General features: G+C 35.2%; 3 protein-coding genes across 12 annotated transcripts; all 3 read left to right on the forward strand.

Moving 5' to 3' along the window:
* Positions 1-1,312: 1,312 nt before the first annotated feature.
* Positions 1,313-8,563, forward strand: LOC105163454 (fanconi anemia group F protein (FANCF)). Of its 8 annotated transcripts, none has more exons than XM_088881540.1 (14): positions 1,315-1,618; positions 1,822-1,920; positions 2,010-2,485; positions 3,356-3,551; positions 3,883-4,053; positions 4,183-4,283; positions 4,444-4,512; positions 4,586-4,626; positions 4,726-4,830; positions 5,030-5,087; positions 5,224-5,475; positions 5,659-5,744; positions 6,457-6,495; positions 7,114-8,563. In XM_088881540.1, exons 1-9 carry the CDS (start codon positions 1,451-1,453, stop codon positions 4,803-4,805), a joined length of 1,401 nt encoding a protein of 466 aa, XP_088737666.1. In that variant the 5' UTR covers positions 1,315-1,450; the 3' UTR covers positions 4,806-4,830; positions 5,030-5,087; positions 5,224-5,475; positions 5,659-5,744; positions 6,457-6,495; positions 7,114-8,563. The 8 variants fall into 8 exon arrangements, with proteins under 8 accessions (XP_011080106.1, XP_088737666.1, XP_088737665.1 ...); XM_088881539.1 differs by having other exon boundaries at positions 5,668-5,744; XM_011081802.3 differs by lacking the exon at positions 6,457-6,495.
* A 143-nt stretch (positions 8,564-8,706) lies between these two features.
* Positions 8,707-10,774, forward strand: LOC105163453 (acid phosphatase 1). The gene is made up of 3 exons (XM_011081799.3): positions 8,707-9,444; positions 9,926-10,135; positions 10,296-10,774. Exons 1-3 carry the CDS (start codon positions 9,032-9,034, stop codon positions 10,471-10,473), a joined length of 801 nt encoding a protein of 266 aa, XP_011080101.1. The 5' UTR covers positions 8,707-9,031; the 3' UTR covers positions 10,474-10,774.
* A 2,069-nt stretch (positions 10,775-12,843) lies between these two features.
* On the forward strand, positions 12,844-18,443 carry LOC105163452 (protein PHOSPHATE STARVATION RESPONSE 1). Of its 3 annotated transcripts, none has more exons than XM_088882073.1 (8): positions 12,844-13,124; positions 14,630-15,356; positions 15,459-15,669; positions 15,762-15,838; positions 15,929-15,968; positions 16,825-16,882; positions 17,403-17,472; positions 17,756-17,977. In XM_088882073.1, the coding sequence occupies exons 2-8, from the start codon at positions 14,700-14,702 to the stop codon at positions 17,831-17,833; spliced, it is 1,191 nt and encodes a 396-aa protein (XP_088738199.1). In that variant the 5' UTR covers positions 12,844-13,124; positions 14,630-14,699; the 3' UTR covers positions 17,834-17,977. The 3 variants fall into 3 exon arrangements, with proteins under 3 accessions (XP_088738199.1, XP_011080098.1, XP_088738200.1); XM_011081796.3 differs by having other exon boundaries at positions 12,847-13,124; positions 17,772-18,443; XM_088882074.1 differs by lacking the exon at positions 12,844-13,124 and having other exon boundaries at positions 14,905-15,044; positions 15,136-15,356; positions 17,772-18,443.
* The last annotated feature ends 693 nt before the right edge of the window (positions 18,444-19,136 follow it).

Here is a 19,136-nt window from a genome sequence, read left to right on the forward strand (position 1 = left end):
CCCTGGCAGATTACGTGGGGATTAGGTTGAAGATCTGGTGGCCTTTGTTTCATAAGTTGATGCCTCTGTACACCAGAAGAAAGATGTGATTCCCCTTGTTTTATCACTTCCAAGTGCCCGTTGAGTGTTGGATAGTTTGTTGTCTACGGGGATGTTGGTAAATTATTACTGTCTTGTGGTAATGGCAAAAGGCCAAAATCTAGTGGAAGTTGCATGAACTAATGATGCTCTTTGGGGCTTTACAAAATGAGCATGAATATGGTGTTATGTTGTATTCTAATATAATAGGCGAGGTTGCTTACGATAGTTTAGTGCATGGAAAATATCAAATATTGATCACATGTATAAACATCAGTTTCATACGATATGTGGTCAATTAACAATTACTTTGTGAGAGTATGAAACTGATTTTGATATTGGTGCGCACTATTCTGTTTACCGATACACCCGTCTCAGTTATTTCCTTTTCAAGGATCCACTCATTCTTGTTATTTGTTTCGGTAAATTAGGATCGACTGAATACTGTCTTTTTGGAATAAATAAATAAATTTTATTATTATTTTATAATTGCATAAAAATTATATCATAAATATATAGAAATATATAGATTTAAATTAATTTAGTTGTGAAATTAATTATTTTTTTTTTAATTTTTTGAACTTCATTTTGTAATTTAAATTCTTCACTTATTAAAATAAGTTAATTAGAAAATAATTTGTAGTCCAAAAACGTTAGGGGAACAGGCATAGGAGAAGGAAAGGGCCTTCTCTCCCAAGATGATGTTAAGTGCAAAATAGAATAAAATTGAGAATAATATAATTATTTAATGTATGAGAGGCATTTTTGTCCAATTAATGGGTATTATATTTGTTAATTTAGAGGGACAAATGTATATTAAGATTAATTTAGGGGATAAAGTGTAATTTACCCTAACCTATTTGGTAATTTTTAACGACAAAGAGGACTTTAGTTATATGCCTAACTTAGAAGAGAGAGAAAAAGATGATTTGAAATCCAATTTTAAATAACATGTTTTGATTATTCTAACAACTAAATAATTTTTAACTATTAATTAAGCCGGTTGCTTGTGAAAATTAATGTGTTAATGTTGTCGGAGATGTTCATCAACATTGAAAACTAAGATAAATTTATAATTATAACTATATAATATTGGGAAATAAACAGCCTCTCGAATTATATCTTTTAACGAATTTTGCTCTTATTTCATTCTTTTATTAGAGCATAAATAATGATTTTGGGTTATGGTTTTATAATAGTGTTGTTCATGGGCTTTGTCCTAATAAAATTAATTTGTTCTGGGCCTTCCCATTGTGGCTCGGATACTGGGAGCCTTTCAGCGCGGGAAAATTATAGCTATTCGTCTGAGTTTCATTTATCGAAGAGCCGGCGCGGGGTCGGGTGAAGTTTCTGCTCTTGTACAATCAGAAGGATGGGCTGGTCGTATCCTGAGATATCGCTGCAAGATTTGATGAAATTGATTCAGAATTTCGTCAATATGGTGATTTTGGCTTCTGGGTATCAATTAACAGGCCGTCTGGCGCACTGGGACTCCCACAACATCAAGAAATCTTTTCGGTGGGCGAACTTCCTCGAGAATGTAAGTGGACTGCTCCCGTTATCTTTCTGTCTGACTGTTTCGTGGTATTGGGTTTTTTAGAGTAGTCTGGAGTTCGAGGTTGGGACGCTTTTTGAATTTGAATTGAAAGAAATTGATTGTAATTTGAGCAATAGTTATCTGGATGTCCAATATTAAGCTGGTTATCAAAGTTTGCTTGATTGATGTATCCTCAATCATGTCAGTTGGCCAGGGGCTTGACAAGTTCTGGTGATTATCAAGACTCAGTTAAAGAGCTTGATGCTGCTTTAATTGGATTGACATCCAATCCTCATTTCCCTCAGGTCGGGAGCTTTTAATTCCTTTATTACTTGTAATTTCTTGATTTGTTTGTTCTGTAGTCAGTTAGATGTGGTTTACCTGTTTTAAGCAGGGTCTTGCCCACTTGTCATGCACTACCCTTTGTAGAGCGAGAGAGTTTCTGTTGGAGCACCTGATTCATACGTTACCCCTGAGGGAGTCCCATCTAAAAGCTATAATGACAGCATCCGTTGAGATGGACTTCAGCAACCTTCAGAGGATAGACAATGATTATGTTGATGTCTACTCGGAACAATTACGGCGAATCCCCTCAAAAGGTCTGAATTTAAGTGAGAGCAGAAATTTCATGGAGGGTTCCAAGATTTCATCTCCCAGTGCTGTTCCAAGTGGGAAACAATATAATGTGGTTGACTGTGACTTTACTGTGACCGCTGTTCAGCAACTTGGAAGAAGGCAGCTGGCTGTGTCTTGCTGTTCAGCAGTGGAGACTGGTTTGGAGAATATGTGGAGAACTATAGGACAAAGCATGCATGCTGAGCTTGGGTGTACCTCAAACTCAGAACTAATAGAGCACTCGGCGTGTTCGATGTAAGTGACTCTACTTTCTTGACTATTGAAGTATGTGTTTTGGTTAGTTGAAGTTATTTCCTATTTTTCTGAAACATGCACCCTTTTATCTTAAGAAAAGTGAAGCGAACAACCATACTCTTTTTACACACCACAGGACTTGATGATTCTGTGCTACTGTCTGTACTATCTCTTTCGTTCAGTTTTCTGTTTGTATCTATTAATCACACAAAAAAGAAGATGTGCTTAGAAGGAGAGAGCTCTGTTCATGTTCTCGGCTAGCTAATATATGGTCTGAGAAAATTTTTTTTTAGTTATTTGTTTTGCTTGGTGTTTAAATAGTCTAGTATTCTGTTTCCACAACACTAGAAGTACTGTTTTAGAAACTTCACTGAGGAATTTTCAGCAAAACATACAGATATAGCAGGACCTATTTATTTTTTTGGTAATTCCTTATTGGAATTATAAATCTGTTTTTGAACATTTACGTCCTCCAAAATCAAATTTTTGCATATATATTGGAGCAACCTCTTTCTTTCCCGAGCTTTCCTTAGTGTGCTAATAGGCTAAACTGTGAAAATATCTGAATAGAGGCTAAACTGTGAAAATATCTGAATAGTAGTTGGAAGTGCGTATAGAGCATGTTCAAATTCATGAGGTGGGGTGCTTTTTCAAGGCCCTTGGTAGGTTATGAGCTTGAGCTGCACACTTCTTAGTTTAGAGCCGTAAATTACCATTCAAGCAAACAGCTGCTTATGTTTGTCCCACTGCTACTTGCCACATGCATTTTCTTTTGAATACCTAGGTATCTACAGTTTCTTGCCAACCTAAGATGTGGAAATCCTTCTCTTTAATCTGGTTTTAATGTTTCTTTTTGCTATTGCCCTAAAGCGCAGAGGAACTGCCAGTTGAAGCAATTGTTTGGAATCGCTGGAGATCAAGAAGCCTATCATATATGCTTGACAATCGGACTATAAGGCTGGTATCTGGTGCCAGTTTGATTTTTACTGCGCCTGAAGGCCAATGGACCAAAATATTTGGACAACTAAATATTTTGTCTGACAGTGAGGATTTGTGTGAAACAATTGTAAGCCATACTTTTACTTTAGAAACTGCAAGTTCTGCTCATATCCTATTGCAAGTACAATACCTGTATGAATAATTGGAATATTGGATCAATGCAATGGATACACAAAGGATGCTAACTTGTGAAATTGAAACAGCATGTATTTGTTATACAAAGAACTTCATGAATTGGGTGTCCCTTTCTGGTAAAAATAATGTTAAGAACGTAGTTTATTGTGAGGTACATCAATAAGCATGTTCTTTATACTGAAAACTTCCATCAATTAACACAGGCTAGCATTTACTGTTGGTTTTGTAGATTCTTTCTCAAACCTTATGTCTTTGGCCTGCAGGAGCTCTTGTTATTAGGATGTATTGCAGATAGATGGAGCCCACTCATTGAACATTTGATGTCAGTTTCATACAAGCCCCTTACACTCTCAAGGATTTACCATGAAGTTTTCAAATTGTCACTGGGAAAGTCTCTTCACCTTTTCCTGAAAGAGAGCTTGGTTAATTGTAAGGTATATTTTTATCGTTGCGGGCCTTTCATCTTGATACATGGTGACTAAGAAGTTTGTGGTTATCTACACAATCATCAACGTCATTGCACTTTAACTGTTTTCTACATCTTGATTACCTGATTGAACCAGGAAAAATGTGTTGTAGACTATCTTGAAGTGTTATTTAAGAGTCAACTCAAACAACTGTGGGCACTACCACCAGTCTTGGCAGCAGTTGCAATTCCTTCATGGTACATTTTCATTCTCAACTTATTTCACAGCAGTCAAATGTTTTCTGACCAAATTCATATAAACTCTTACTGTTTCTTGAATCTTTATAGATGCCTAGGCTGTGGAAGCCTTTTACTAAATGAAGTGTATTCTTTCCATGGCACCTGTTTTTTATTATAGGTCACAGTTGTTCAGATCCTATCTCTGTGAGCTAGAGGGTCAGGTCAGAGGAAATTTTTTGGCAACCAGGTTGGTGGTTGCAACCTTCTCTTTGGGTTGTCTATAGATTGATCATAATTGTTAATGTTTAATTCTTGTGCAGGCGCTGCAGTTGCGTTGGTGGTGCTATGGAGCATAGGGAGTGTGAGTCCCTTATTTTTTTATACATCTCTTTTCATCTTTCCTGTTAATCTCTAACTAACTTGCAAGCATGTTTATTCTTCCAATTTTTGGGAATTCTAGGTGAGGTGGCTGAGAGAATTTGGTGCCTTTATATATTTCATATCCACAGATCCCATGCTGCATTGGAAAGCACTGCATGACTATGCTGGCCCCTTGCTATAATTGGTGAGATTTCCATTTGTAGAATGAACTTTTCCTATTCAATTACTGTAATTCTGGGAATAGCTCAGGCATTTAGTTTCCAATTATGAGCTACATGCATGCATTTTTAGTTTGCAGTTTCTTATTTGAAAGGTGTATGTTCTCTGTGTCCATGGGAAACACTAAAGTGTCCTCATTTTTCCTCTGTCTTCATTTTCATCAGTGGGTCACACTCAGAGAAATCAAGAGGGAGAGGAGAGAAGCATCCAAACTGCGAAGAGGTATGATTTTCTGATCCTTTAAATGATACTAAATCTTTTCTTAATTGTGGTTGATTTTAACTTATTTCCACCAACTTTATTCTCCAACCTATGTTTATTCATGATTTTGTAACTCAATTTTGTATACCAAATTCAGAGAAATGGTTGTGAAGGAATCTACGACGTTGCTGCAATTGCTGATGTCTGCAATCATTGGCGAGTGGGAAAAGTACATTGGTAGTATATTTTAAAGGTGACCAATTGATCAACAGGTACTGCCTGCAGCTGCAACATGGCTATGCAATCGTCAAGAAGGGTAATCCAATTCTCAACTATAAGGTCAAACCAGCTATTCTGGTCCATCAGTGAAAGCCCTGGTGCCAAGACAGCTTGGATATGTACTTCAAAGGTATCTCACTTGCATATATATACACACACACACACACACATATATATGGGCCTTTCTGCAGTTTTCTCTTTTGTTCTTATTGGAAGAAAACTCATACTTCTGTTATCTTCATGTTTTGTTATTTGCTTTAAGCTTCCTGGCTTGGTTGCTTAGATTATATTCATTTGCCTCATTGAATTATAGTTGGTGCAGAATTGTTGCTTAAATGAAAGGCATGATGTAATGTGCTTCGGTCAATGTTTGACCACTCTCTCTTCATGTAGTTTCTGGTAAATATATCTCTCTTACATGATACTTTCCAAAATCTTTTCTTTCAAGCATGTGATGCAATTTGATGCGGCGATGTCCCTTCTAGTGCACTGAATAAATAAGCATATCCTGTTATCGGTTGGTTGTGCTGTTTTATGAAATAGGCACATGTTAAGAAAACCTGCTGTCAGGGTTCATTTAACTTTCAATTATTTATGAACTTCATGCAATAAGTGGTACTTTTTTCTGCTGTATGATTGTTTCTTCTCATTCGTCATTTTTTGTGTCTGGAAGCATCGATTAAGAAAACATTGAACAGTTTCTGATATCATAATGCTGGAACTCTTATTGCATGGGTTGTTTGGCAAGCCTGCCGAGCCAGGTGTTGGGTCTGCATTTGCTGAAAAGCACTTTGGCTCTGGTGTCATGATGTTACATTTTTCACATTCAACCTGTTCTTTTTACTCCTCTACAAGCTCATAATAACTTGTACAGGATAGTGGGAGCTCCTTGATGAATACTCTAACAGCATATTTGATTACATATATTTTCCTGTTGCTAGTTGTACAACAAAGGAAAATAAAAGAACAATGATTCATCACAAACTTGTGGTTATAGCTCTCAGGGTCCTTTGGTTCACTACTCTTTTTCTTTAAAAGAATTTATTTCAATTATTTTCTGAATCTGATCTGGAACATTTAAAGGTAATAGTGACTAAACATCTGGATGTAGGTGGTTTCCTGCATGTTCCAAATACATGACCTTTGGCAGGTGAGAATGATAACTAATTGAGCCAGTTAGGTGACTGAATTAAGGTAGAAGTAAGTTCTATTTGGTTATTTCCATCCTTTATTTTTTGAGTAAACGATAGTATAGCAGTCATGACTCACCAATAAACAATGCTCAGCAATGAACTACTAAGAATTATGAGTAGACAAATGCTCACACTTATTTAGATGGAGTTAACCCAAACTTCACAACCTTGGAGCTAACTACCGCAACAAAGGCCTCGTAGGCTTTTTGTCCGTATTGTTGAGTAACTTGAGATTATGACTTGTTTGTCAGTTACTTGTGCACCTAAGAATTGGAAACGAGAGGATAACAAAGGAAAGAAGATAAGAGAAGAATAAGGATTAAAGATGGAGAAATAGAAGATAAAAAGTCCTCTCATTTGACCCTATTTCTCCATAGGATATGAGTATCTAACTATCGTGCAATTCTTTTATTGTTCGGGTAACACCTCAATCTTCTCTTTACAAAAGCTATCTTGTGGACGCCAATATGCTATTAAGAAAACATTAGTAATTTCCACATAAAATTCTGTAAATGGTGAAGGAGTTAAGGCAAGCCAATTGGTGTTATCTCACTACATTTATGTCTTGTTTTCAGATGGGGACCATCAGAACCTACAGGTATCAATGCTAAAGTTGACTGATTCTTCGTGATCAGAACACTTACACCTCCTGCAAATGCGAAAAAGACACCATGCAAGCTTTTCAAGATGCCTCCCAATGGAATATCAACACTTTTTAGCAGGTAACCACGACATCCACCACTATATTACCTTACTGAGTTAATAGTCCCTGAAGCTCAACCTATGAAAATATCAAAATCATGAGCTTGAAAAAGATCCATATGTTGAAACGGGGAAAGGCATTTTTACCCCGTGGCTCCGCAGCCACTCTTGTTAACAGTGTCCAGCGAGAAACAACTGAAACTTGTCGGCATGGATCATATGCTGCATGGCTATTGCTCTGGAGGTTCAGATCGCAATGGAAACGACTTCTAAGCAAGCAAAGCAACAAAACACGGTACAACTATGACGCACAGAGCTACTCCCGGAACTTTGACAACGGTTGCTCAGACGATAACCCCTCACCATTGGCTCCTCGAACATCTTTTGGAATACATATTACTTAACATTTATGTGGTGCTGTATGAGGCATTTCCAGAGTAGTCACACAATACATGGCTTTAAACATTTTGATATCTCCATTTCTCTAATGTGTTTATGGGTATTGCTTCTAGCATGCATACATACAGCTTTCCTCAGTTGTTATCTTGTTATGTGTTTGCATGTATTTTTGTCAAATTACAACAAAACTGATAACTTTCAGCAACTTCTCTTCTCTAGTGAGATGTGAAACTGTCAGCAGCCAATATTTACAGGATTTTTAATTGCCCAATTTCTTTTGTTTTCTTTTCTTGTTCCTTCTCTACTATATATAAATAGTTGTTGAAAATGATAAATGAATATTCAATGATATACATATTTTTATTTATATATATATATATATATATAAACTATGTATAAAGAGAGAACACCTTTTTGGTGTCTCTTCTTTTTTTGGTATGATTCTTTTATTTAATTTATTTTTTTTAAGATTTTCATCTAACTTTCAATCCCTATTATCTTTCGAGAGTTAATTTATTTTAAAAATTTTCTTTCATCTTCTTTTTGTCATAATTTTTTTTATAAATTTAATATTAACTATTATTTTTGTATATATTTTATTAAAATAATAAATATTTTATTTTAAATAATATTTATAAAAATTACACACACATGGAGTGAGCCACAAATTACTAATATATATATATATATATATATATTACTTTTGTGTGTAGTGGAGGCATGGTATGATGATGTCTTGGAATTAGTGGCGTGGAAAAAAAATGCTAATATTTCATCATCACCCTTATTTTTTTGTTAATTAATTATTAAAGAAAAAAACTATACCTAATGTAATCCAGTTGTACCCATTTCCATTTAATTTTTATATAGGTTGTGGAATGTCAACAGATACATAATATGTCAATAAATTATTAATTAATTTTATGATTATTTCTTGTAGTATACTATACACATGATTGTTATTGCCCACACACAATTTTTTTCTGAAATATTTAATTATTCCAGGTTCTCACCCCTATGCCAATAAATTGGCTAACCAAACCTATTAGTTTTGAAATAATTATAAATATTTATTATTGTCTAGGAAATTATCAAAACTTCTTGATTTTAGTGAGTGTTTAATAATTAGTCTAATTTATTAGTAATTTTAAAATTTTTATATATTTTTTTATGATGAACTGATACAATATCGGTGTGTATTATGAATTATAAATCATAGGATAATTACAGTCTAGAATCAAATCATTAGCATAAATTCCAATAATTCCCACCTAAACCATTTTCAAGATAGGACGTGACAACCACACCCCACATCACCATTCCCCCATGTGACAATCAATCAATTAAATCCCCACTCAGTCCCCTCCAAATTCCTCAACAGTAGTGCCGGAAATGGCAAGAAACTGGCTGTTGTTCCTCTGTGGTTTTGCAGTGACGATCATGATGATCTGCCCAGCATCCTCATCAGCCGACTGGAACATTCTGAACCAGTTAAGGAAGAGATCAGAAGGCGCAGTTTCTGCAGGTAGGAGCTTGAAGAACTACTGCGAGAGCTGGAGGTTTAATGTGGAGCTCAACAACGTACGGGGGTTTGAGGTTGTCCCCCAAGAGTGCACTGACTACATTGCCAAGTACATGACTTCTACCCAGTACAAATCTGATTGTCAGAGGGCTGTCGAGGAGTGTCAGCTCTATCTCACCACCTGCTGCTGCGCCCTCAAAGGGGATGGGAAAGATGCATGGATCTTTGATGTGGATGACACCTTGATTTCCACCCTTCCTTACTTCAAGAAACATGGCTTCGGGTGAGTTTATTTATTAAGCTACCTACTTCTTACATCTTAACATGGTCGAATTTGGTAATAATTAGCTGTTAGAGTACAACAGTTGACTGTGTCTTAGATTGGTCTGAAAATTTAAAATTACATTCATGCTCCAGTCAAAAATTGTAAACGAACAATATTCGGAGATGTAAGTGTAATTTCAAAAATTATTTTGTAATTTAAGTGTAATTAACCCTTAAAAGAAATATCTAATTATCATGGCTTAACAGTAAAAAACTCTTGACGAAAACTAACTAAATATGGTTGTGCATTGATTATTAGTCGAGATCAAAACATTATTCAAAACTAAGTATGAGTTACATAAACACCCAAGAATCATAGAGTGTTGGTCAAATAGTGTATAAACGAAAGCATTTGCAAGTCCGAAAGCAATTTGCGGCAATATTCTAGCCGGATGTTAGTGTAATGTTTTTCACAACAACGTAGATTTGTATTATTGTAGAGGAAACAAGCTGAACCTTACATCCCTAGAAGGATGGATGGAGAAGAGCAAAGCACCAGCTCTTGAACATACGCTCCGGCTGTTCCATGAGATCAAGAAAAAGGGCTTTAAGGTCTTTTTTATCTCGACACGGAGGGAGTCTCTGAGAGATGCCACCGTTGACAACCTAATCAAGGAGGGGTACCACGGCTGGTCCGGTCTTGTACTAAGGTAAGCGTATATGTTAGCATATGACATCGATATATTATAAGATTCATCGTCGTTTTTGACATTTATCTTCTCTTACAAATTGTTTGGATGTAATAATTAAAGGATTTTCACATATGTAGAACTATTTCATCCGATTATATCATACGTTTGCTCCATTCAGGGATCTTGAAGACGAAAACAAACACGTGAAGAACTACAAGGCCGAAGCAAGGAAGAGGTTGGTTAACGAGGGGTACCGTATATGGGGCATCGTCGGTGACCAATGGAGCAGCTTCGACGGGACCCCGGGCGCCAAGAGAACATTCAAGCTCCCAAATTCCTTGTACTACATATCCTGAAGCTGCTCAGGCCTCCTGCAAGATGAGCATACGTAACCTAATATCCTTCACATAAAGTGTTGCTTGTGAGTTTCCCTGGCAAAACTGTATCCACCTTTTTGTGATATGTTCTGCGCCAGGGATTGTGATCTCACAGGCACAGGGCATGCCCTGAAATTGTGCAATGACTCCATTCTGCAACTTGTGTTGAGATATTTTGACTCGATGTATTTAAAAGATCTTATAAGCTCATATGTATTATAAGATGTCGAATCTTATTTTAAAATATTTGAATGAAATAAGATGACGTTGTTTGTGATGACGATAGATCTGTTATTGATTTGAAGGAGTTTAATTAAAATAAGTCCGAAACTCCTTCTCTTGCTAAAAGACTTTACAGGCTTATGACAGTTTATTTTTTTGAACTTACGAACTCATTCTCTAAAAAAAAGTACCAAATAGTTTAGAGAATTTTATAAATTCTCAAACATATTATAAAATATTTTGAAAAGCTTATAAACTTATCCAATCACACGTCGACATCTTGTTACCTAACAACTCGAAAAAAGGGTGAGGGGCGACCAAGAGCCCAGTGGTGTCAACCTGTTCTTGTAAAAGATATGCCATGAGTTCAAGTTCAGTGGAAGTTGGTCAATCAATTTTGATCGTTGAATTTAAAAAAAAAAAAAAGAACTGGTGAAATCTAGGGCCTGGATTTGTAGTAGTAGTAGTAATAAAATCATAGTTTTGTGGGATAGTGAGAAAAATTCGACTCAAAATAAAATATATTAAAAACAAAATATAAAATACATCATTTGGCATAAGAATTTTATTTTCTAATTTATTCACTAAAATTGGAGAAACCACATAAATAATAAGACCAAAAAATGGAAAATTAATTTCTGCATTAATAGTTGCAATTTAAATGATGAGAAATTTAATCCTAATTCAAATCCAACTCGATCGAATTTGAAATAGTCATGTAGCAAATATAATATACTTGTTATATAATTAATGTATAATTAAAAATAATAATTAATAACATAATAAATAATAAATTTATTTTATAATTAATTTAATTGGACTAAGATTCCAACAAAAATTTTATACAACCAGAAATTCCAAAAGTTATAAACGGACCACTTTCACTTGTTTGTGTCCCAGACCCACGGGAATCAAATCAAATACAACCAATAAATACGGGTCCATTGAACCACAGCCAATGGCTTCACACTTGCCCTTTACCCCCACTCAAAGAACAACGTCTTGTGTACTATTATTATTATTATAATAATAACAAACCAATTGAAATTGCAAATCATCATCTGCCACCACGCATCTTGCCACGTACCCTCACCGCCCAATCAGAATCCATTATTTAAGACCGTGCAACCCACACATACATTATAGTGCTTTGAGTTCACTTTCCTTTTACTTTTATTAGTTTAATTATATTTATATTCCTAAAAAAATTCACTATTTACACATAATTTTATTTTGATAAATCTGAATAAAAAATATTAATATTATAAAAAAAATTACATAAATTTACAAGTTCACTATTTATTTTTTATTTATAAAAAATAAAACTCAAAATTAAAAATTAATTTTAAAATACCTAAAATTTACTACTGACGTGATTAAAAAATGAGACGTGAGATAGAATAAGCCGTATTTTCCACACAATCAGTAGTTCAGTGTTGAATTAATTTTAAATATAATTAAAAGTGAATAATATTAGTATTTTTTTTGTTCAATTTATATATATATATATTTCTGTCTTCATTTATTTTACTATAATTAATAAATCGAGTAATAAAAAATGTAAAAAATTTTTTATTTATGAATAGTTGATTCTAAATGCGTTTGAAAAATTCTATGGCGAAAGTTAATAAATATTAAAGCAGATTGGGGACTAAATCGTAAAATATGATAATTTTAAGGGTGAATTACAACAGACTCTTCTGAAATTTGCTGTAATTATAAATACTCTTATTGTTTAAAAAATTATAAATACTCTCTAAATTAATGATTGTCTATCAAATATTTTCTCGTGAGCTCATTTTGTGAGAATTTGTTAGACAGTAGTAAATTGTAGGGGGTATTTTGTAATTTTTTAAATAATGAGGGTGTATTTATAATTATGATAAATATAGGAGGATTGTTATAATTTATCCTAAATTTTAATTTAAAAATGAGGTATGTTATATATTTATTCCAAGAAATAAATTCAATATTTGAAGATTGATATTTTATTAGAATTAATTAAAGAGGAAAATTAGTTTTAAATAGTATATAAAACTTTGTACCAAGTGTACGGAAAAAGAGGACAGGACACGCTCCAGAGGACGCGCGTGGGATAGATATATGCGGGGGTATAAAATAATTGGAAGAGGCCAAACTCAAATAGAAGACAGCAAAGAAAGGCGGCTTTCGTCATCGTAGGATTCTGTTTGGCCAATCGCCGGCGAAGGAACCTCCCGCAAACAGTCCGCGCGTGTCAGTCCTACCTACTTGTATACGCGGCACGCAAGTCTACGTATACGTACATGTATCGTATACGTTATGCTCAGCAATCACGGGATTCTGGATTAGATTTTTTATTGTGCTCAATAATTGGAGATGGAGCTCTCGTCCGTTCTCAATCCCCCCGTTGCTCTTGTGATTTTTAGGTAAGAATTTCCGGTGCTTGTTTGCCATTACGCAAAATTTGCGGTTTTATGTTTCGTTGAATTCGCTCAATCTGTATCTTTGATAGAATCTCAATTTACGACCCATGTCAACTTTGAGTTTATTTTGGATCTTATTTAGATGCAAGTTCAGGAGTTATGTGAATTTCTGATTTTTGGTTGTGTGCAAGTGGTCTTCATGGGCTGTTCTACATGGTTTGAATATAGGATTTTCTTCTTATTCATTTTTAAGAATTTATATGCTGATTTACTGCCTCGAATACTGGGTTTTCTGGGATTGGTGTTAACTTTATGTCATGTTTTTGGGTTCACGGGATTTGAGCTCAACAAGGCAAACACCGGTTATGGTAAAAAAATGATTGATGGTCGTGGTGTGGTATCGATGCTGGTTACTATCAGGTGCCAATGCACAGCACTCGTAGGTTGTTAGCATATTAGTACTATAACAGCATGTTATAAAACAGATAGTACTTTATGTATAGCTTGTAGTGCAAAATGCAAATGAACTTATTTTATTTATTTATTATTTAGATAGATATTGTTATTGTTATCTTTGGTATGGTTCCGTTCCGCATTCAACTTTCTTTTTTGATGAGTATTAGATTAGATGATATATAAGGATTATGATGAATATTGGTCTGTTGGCGAGCAGGCCTTCTAGCAGATGGCTAGCTTGTTCTTAGAGCTTAGCTGGTTGTGTATGGTTCAGGTTTTCCTGGTCAAGATTAGTGGACGGATTTCCATTATAAAAATCTAGTTTAACTGTTAAGGAGCCAAAAGTACATTAAGAATTAAGGGCAATGCACTTCATAGATAATTGTCACTGCTTTCACTTGGCGAGGATGTGGAACTGAAAATGATTTTAGAGCAGAACAGAATCAGATGAGACAGTGATACTTGAATAAGAAACTATTTTTCACTTTATAGCTAATTGTCAGTACTTTCACTTGGCGAGGATATGGAATTGAAAATGATTTTAGAGCAGAACAGAATCAGATGAAACAGTGATACTTGAATAAGAAACTATTTGACATTGCAAATTTGAATGTTTTCCAACTTTCCATGGTCTAGGACCTTGTTCCTTTGGTTGAATGGAGTTATTGACCTATAGTTTAACAGTTTTGTCCATACCATCCAGGTTACTACTGTGCCTGCCGTCCCTTCTTTGGAGAGCTTATTTGACAATAGAAAGTTAGGTTTTATGTTCTTGTTGGTAGGATTTTATCCAACCTCATGAGGCAGGAAACTCCAAGCTCTATATTAGTACCACATATTTTATATGCATCCCTTTGCTTGGCTGGCCTGCACAGAGGAAGATCTCTTAGTCACAGTGCTGGAAATATTCTAATGTTTTAGCTGATTCACAATTTTCTCTGAATTTTCTTTTAGTAAATAGTATATATATGTCATTGTACCTTACTATTTATGTCATTTTACCTCTTTGAGACATAAGTTTGATGTGTGCTCTTGTGGCTTATGTTGAATAGGTGACTGAAGAAGCTGAGTGGTTTCTAATACCTTACATTGAAGTAGCTATTATTTACGTGCAAACCGACCATGGAAGCCAAACCAGCTTTAGCCATTCAAAGATCTGGTGCAAGTCAAATTAGTAACTTTGGTACCTCGGAGGCTCTATCTTCTTCGTTTCCTGTTCTTCCACCTCCTCTGGAAGATATATATCCAAAAACTTCTGATTCACAACACATTCCCTTAGAGAGGGATCTCACACGTCGCCCTTCAGCTGTTGTTTCATCATTTTCTTCCAACAGTGGGGTTGTTGGACATATATTTTCCGCATCTTCAGGATACTCTACCGATCTTCATTTTTCGTCTGGCCAACAACAAGAAAAGCATCCAAGACAATCTCCTTTTATCTCTCAATCAACAAATAGTGGAAAATCAGTTACGTTACCTCAATCTGTTGATTCTCGAGTTCTTCAATCCACTGCATCAAGCCATTTTAACAAAGAAAATAATAATTCCTGGTGTACAGATCCATTGCCTGATTTTCTTGATTTTCCAATGACAACGATAATCCAGAACAATCAACTAGATGGTAGTAATAGGGGTGGCATTGCAATTCCTTCAGAGGAACTCAGTAAATCAAGCGATTGGCAAGATTGGGCTGATCAGCTTATTAGTGATAATGATGATTTGGCCACTGATTGGAATGGGCTTTTTGCTGATCCAAGTGTTTCAGATCCAGGACCAAAGGTTGAGGTTATTCCTCTGAAAATGAGTTTTAGCATGCATTTTTACTTTTCTCAGTTCAAAAGACAGTGGAAAGTATGTGACTTTTGTCTTCTATTACCGTAGGCATCATATCAGATTTCTCTACAGTCAACAGATATCTCCACGCAGCAGCCTCATATATCCCAACAGCTCCCAGGTACACCTGCAGAAATTTGCACTGGTGCTGGTCAATCATCATCTGCAAATGCTGCTCCAGCAAAGCAGCGGATGCGTTGGACACCAGAACTTCATGAGTCCTTTGTTGAAGCAGTCAACAAGCTTGGTGGCAGTGAAAGTAGTTTTTCTTTTCTTGCTTCACTGCTTCAAAGTGACCTGGTGTAAAATCATTGGCATGCTGTTGACATCAATCATTATATTTTGATACAGGAGCTACCCCCAAGGGTGTCTTGAAACTAATGAAAGTGGAAGGGTTGACCATCTATCATGTAAAAAGCCACCTACAGGTATGTATTATGCTATAACAATGGCCTTTTACTAAAACCTGCACCAATTGGACTACCCACTCATTTTAATATCTGTTTCCTGAACTGCAGAAGTACCGAACAGCTAGATACAAACCAGAGACAACAGAAGGTTTTTTTGCCAACTTTTTGGCTATAACTTGCATGTTCGTCATGATTTTCGAACACATTTATTCATCATTCCCTTTACAAAACGTGAACTCACAATGAAGCTGCAGCTCTGGCATCTTATGCCAAATTCCATGACATGAGAGTGAAATTGCTATGCTCTGTTTTCTCTCTTTTTCTAATGGCTATGTCACAAGTGATTGGAGTTTCTTTCTTTTTCAGTTTTCTCTCTTTTTCCAGTATGTATAGCTAGTTTACTCGGATGTCAGTTGATTGTTCTTTAGTTTATTTATTTATTTCATTTGGTTCACTAATGCTACCAATTAAGACTTGCAGTACGGAATCCATCTGTTTTTTTTTTCTCTTTGGCATAATGAATTTCAAGAGCTTTTTCTCTGTTAATTGCTAGTAGCCTCCTAGATAACATATGATAATGTTTAATCATTTTCATTAACTTACTATTGGAGATGCACTTTTGCTTTCTTGCCTGGCCCAACTTTACCTCTTTGAATGCTATTTTTCTGGCTGAACTCCTAAGGTTCCTCCTTGTGTCTAATAGAACACAATTTTATTTGAAGCTTTTTAAAACTTTCAAAATCAACAATGACTTAGTCTTTTGAAACAGAAGTATTTTTAATACGGTTGCTTGGTATATTGCTTGGGTCGAGTAGTAAAAGAAACAAATATGCTTTACATATATCAACTCACTTGGTAATGACCTTCAAACCTAGGTACTACTCTTAACTCAAGCTTATGAAAGGTTGATAGACTCTTGGCTTCTCAAATAGGCTCTAAATTTTAATGTGCATATATGATAGTAATATTCTCATAGCTCAAGAGAAACCATGATATCTTTGCAGAATCTTCAGAGACAAAACTTGCCTCCATTGAAGACTTGTCATCCCTGGACTTAAAAACGTGAGTTGTGGACTCTGTGTTAATATCTGGACTTCAAATACTGTTTCTTTTGTTAAATGCCTTGTGATAGATGTATTCTCTGTAGTTGAAAACTGATTTATTGTGTAAAAATAACTCCGATACATATATATATATATATATATATATATATATTCTTTTGAAGGAGTAAATAGTTGGGATTGTGTGAAAAGAATAACTTGCATCAGGGGAAGAGGACAAAGACAACTTAAGTCTTGCAAGCGAATGAAGATATGCAGGAGGGTGGCACCCTCATGGCTAATATGAAGAAATCTTCAGAAACATGTTAGGAATTTAGACTTTTAGTGTCACAACACGTGGAGGCAAAATCTCAAACAAGCATACTTAGTCAATACCAAGGGGGAAAATAATGTGATACTTATTCAAATGTGTAAAATTTTGAAAAATGCAAAGTTCGGTAATTTTTTTTCTAATGTTGTTAGCTGCTCCTATTCCGTATGTTTCTCTTGCTGATTGTAATGTATATCTGGTTTTAAAACAGAGGTATTGACATCACTGAAGCACTGCGGTTGCAGATGGAAGTCCAAAAGCGGCTTCATGAACAACTTGAGGTATGAATTTGGCTTTATAAACATGAAGAGTTCTATAAGAGTCGGTTAGCCAGTAAATGACATGCTATACAGATTTGAATGAATATATTAGCTTTTAATTTAATGAAGCAAATAGCTAATAAGTCTAATGTGTTTTGCTATATTAATACATGATAATTAGCGACCTTTTAATATGTACATATTCAAAAGGTGAAACAGGAAATTCATTTCTCAAATGGCTTTTAGCCTTCTCCCATAAACAGTTCAAGTAATGCATGCTAGGCTGCTCACATACTGAATGCAGAATTATGTATCTCCAGATTCAAAGAAATCTGCAACTTCGAATAGAAGAACAAGGGAGATATCTTCAGATGATGTTTGAGAAGCAGTGCAAGTCGGGCATGGGCGTGCTTAAGGGGGGTTCATCCACCAGCGAGAACCCTCAAGAACCGATAGATACGGTGCAAAATTCCTCTGCCAAAGAAACATTAAGAGCAGAACTTGGAAAGAAGGAAACAGATGGTGAGCCAGCCGATATAGCCAAAACATCAGGTGAAACTTCTCAGCGGGTGGGAGAGAAGCAGAAAACGCTTGAGGCTGAAGTACCTGAAAATACCGAGGCATGTGCTGGCTGCACATCCGAGTTATCACCGAAAAAACGTGTGAAAGTGCATGCATAGGCCTGTTTGTGTTGTCTTTAGATCCTACCATGACTGAATGGCTAAACGGTTCACCAGCTCTTGAGTAGGGTTTGCGTAAGCTCGTAAGGAGCTGGGATATTTAGGTCTATTTGTTAGATGAAACTCTTAGGGGCGCCCCCTTCTGTTCTCCTCAGAAATTTAGTTCATAAACAATCTTTGACTCTTGAGACTTAAATTTTCTTTTGCATGTAGTCCTCAGAGAGTTGACGTATATGGTGGAATTTTGATAAAATTTCAGAACCCATGATTTAATAATTTGGGTTCTGTAGATGAGTAACCTTACTCTGTAAATCATCTGCTCTCTATTAGCTACCTACAGGATTGACAATTTCATTTCACAGAATTTTGTATACAGTAATGATTAGCATTCATATCCTAATTGATCACACGCAGGCTATAATGGGTCCTTTTGGAACAAATTGGATCTTAACATACAACTCCCCACCCCCACCCCAACCAAAATTAAATAAATAGAAGGGATAATCACACTGTTCTCCCTCAAAATTTGGTGTAATTATATGTATATTCTCTGTAATTTAAAAAATTATATTTAATAGTCATGATGTATGTTTTTGTCTAACACATTAATTCGTTCATTAGTCAAAATTCATCGAATTTATTGATATTAGCAAAATAAATTGAATGAAAATTCATATTTACCCCCAATTAACTAATGTTGACTTATTGTAGGTCATATAAATATTTTTTTTAACCAAATTACCCTTATACATTTTCACACGCTAATGCATGTGAGGAGGTAAAACTTCACTCTTTATAAGGTTAGTTTGGTCAGAAAAAAAAAATGTTTGACTTGCAATAAATTAGTAATAAATCAATTAAGATAAATATATTTTTTCATTTAATTTTTTTTTTATAAATATCATCAATTTGGTGAATTTTGATGAATTGAGGGGTTCATTGTTAGATGAAAACAAGCTAAAAGAGCACTACATATAATTTCCTAAATCACAAAAAATTTGCATA

Source organism: Sesamum indicum, linkage group LG6 (assembly GCF_026168435.1).
Source record: "Sesamum indicum cultivar Baizhima isolate 11 linkage group LG6, ASM2616843v1, whole genome shotgun sequence".
NCBI classification, from domain to species: Eukaryota; Viridiplantae; Streptophyta; class Magnoliopsida; order Lamiales; family Pedaliaceae; genus Sesamum; species Sesamum indicum.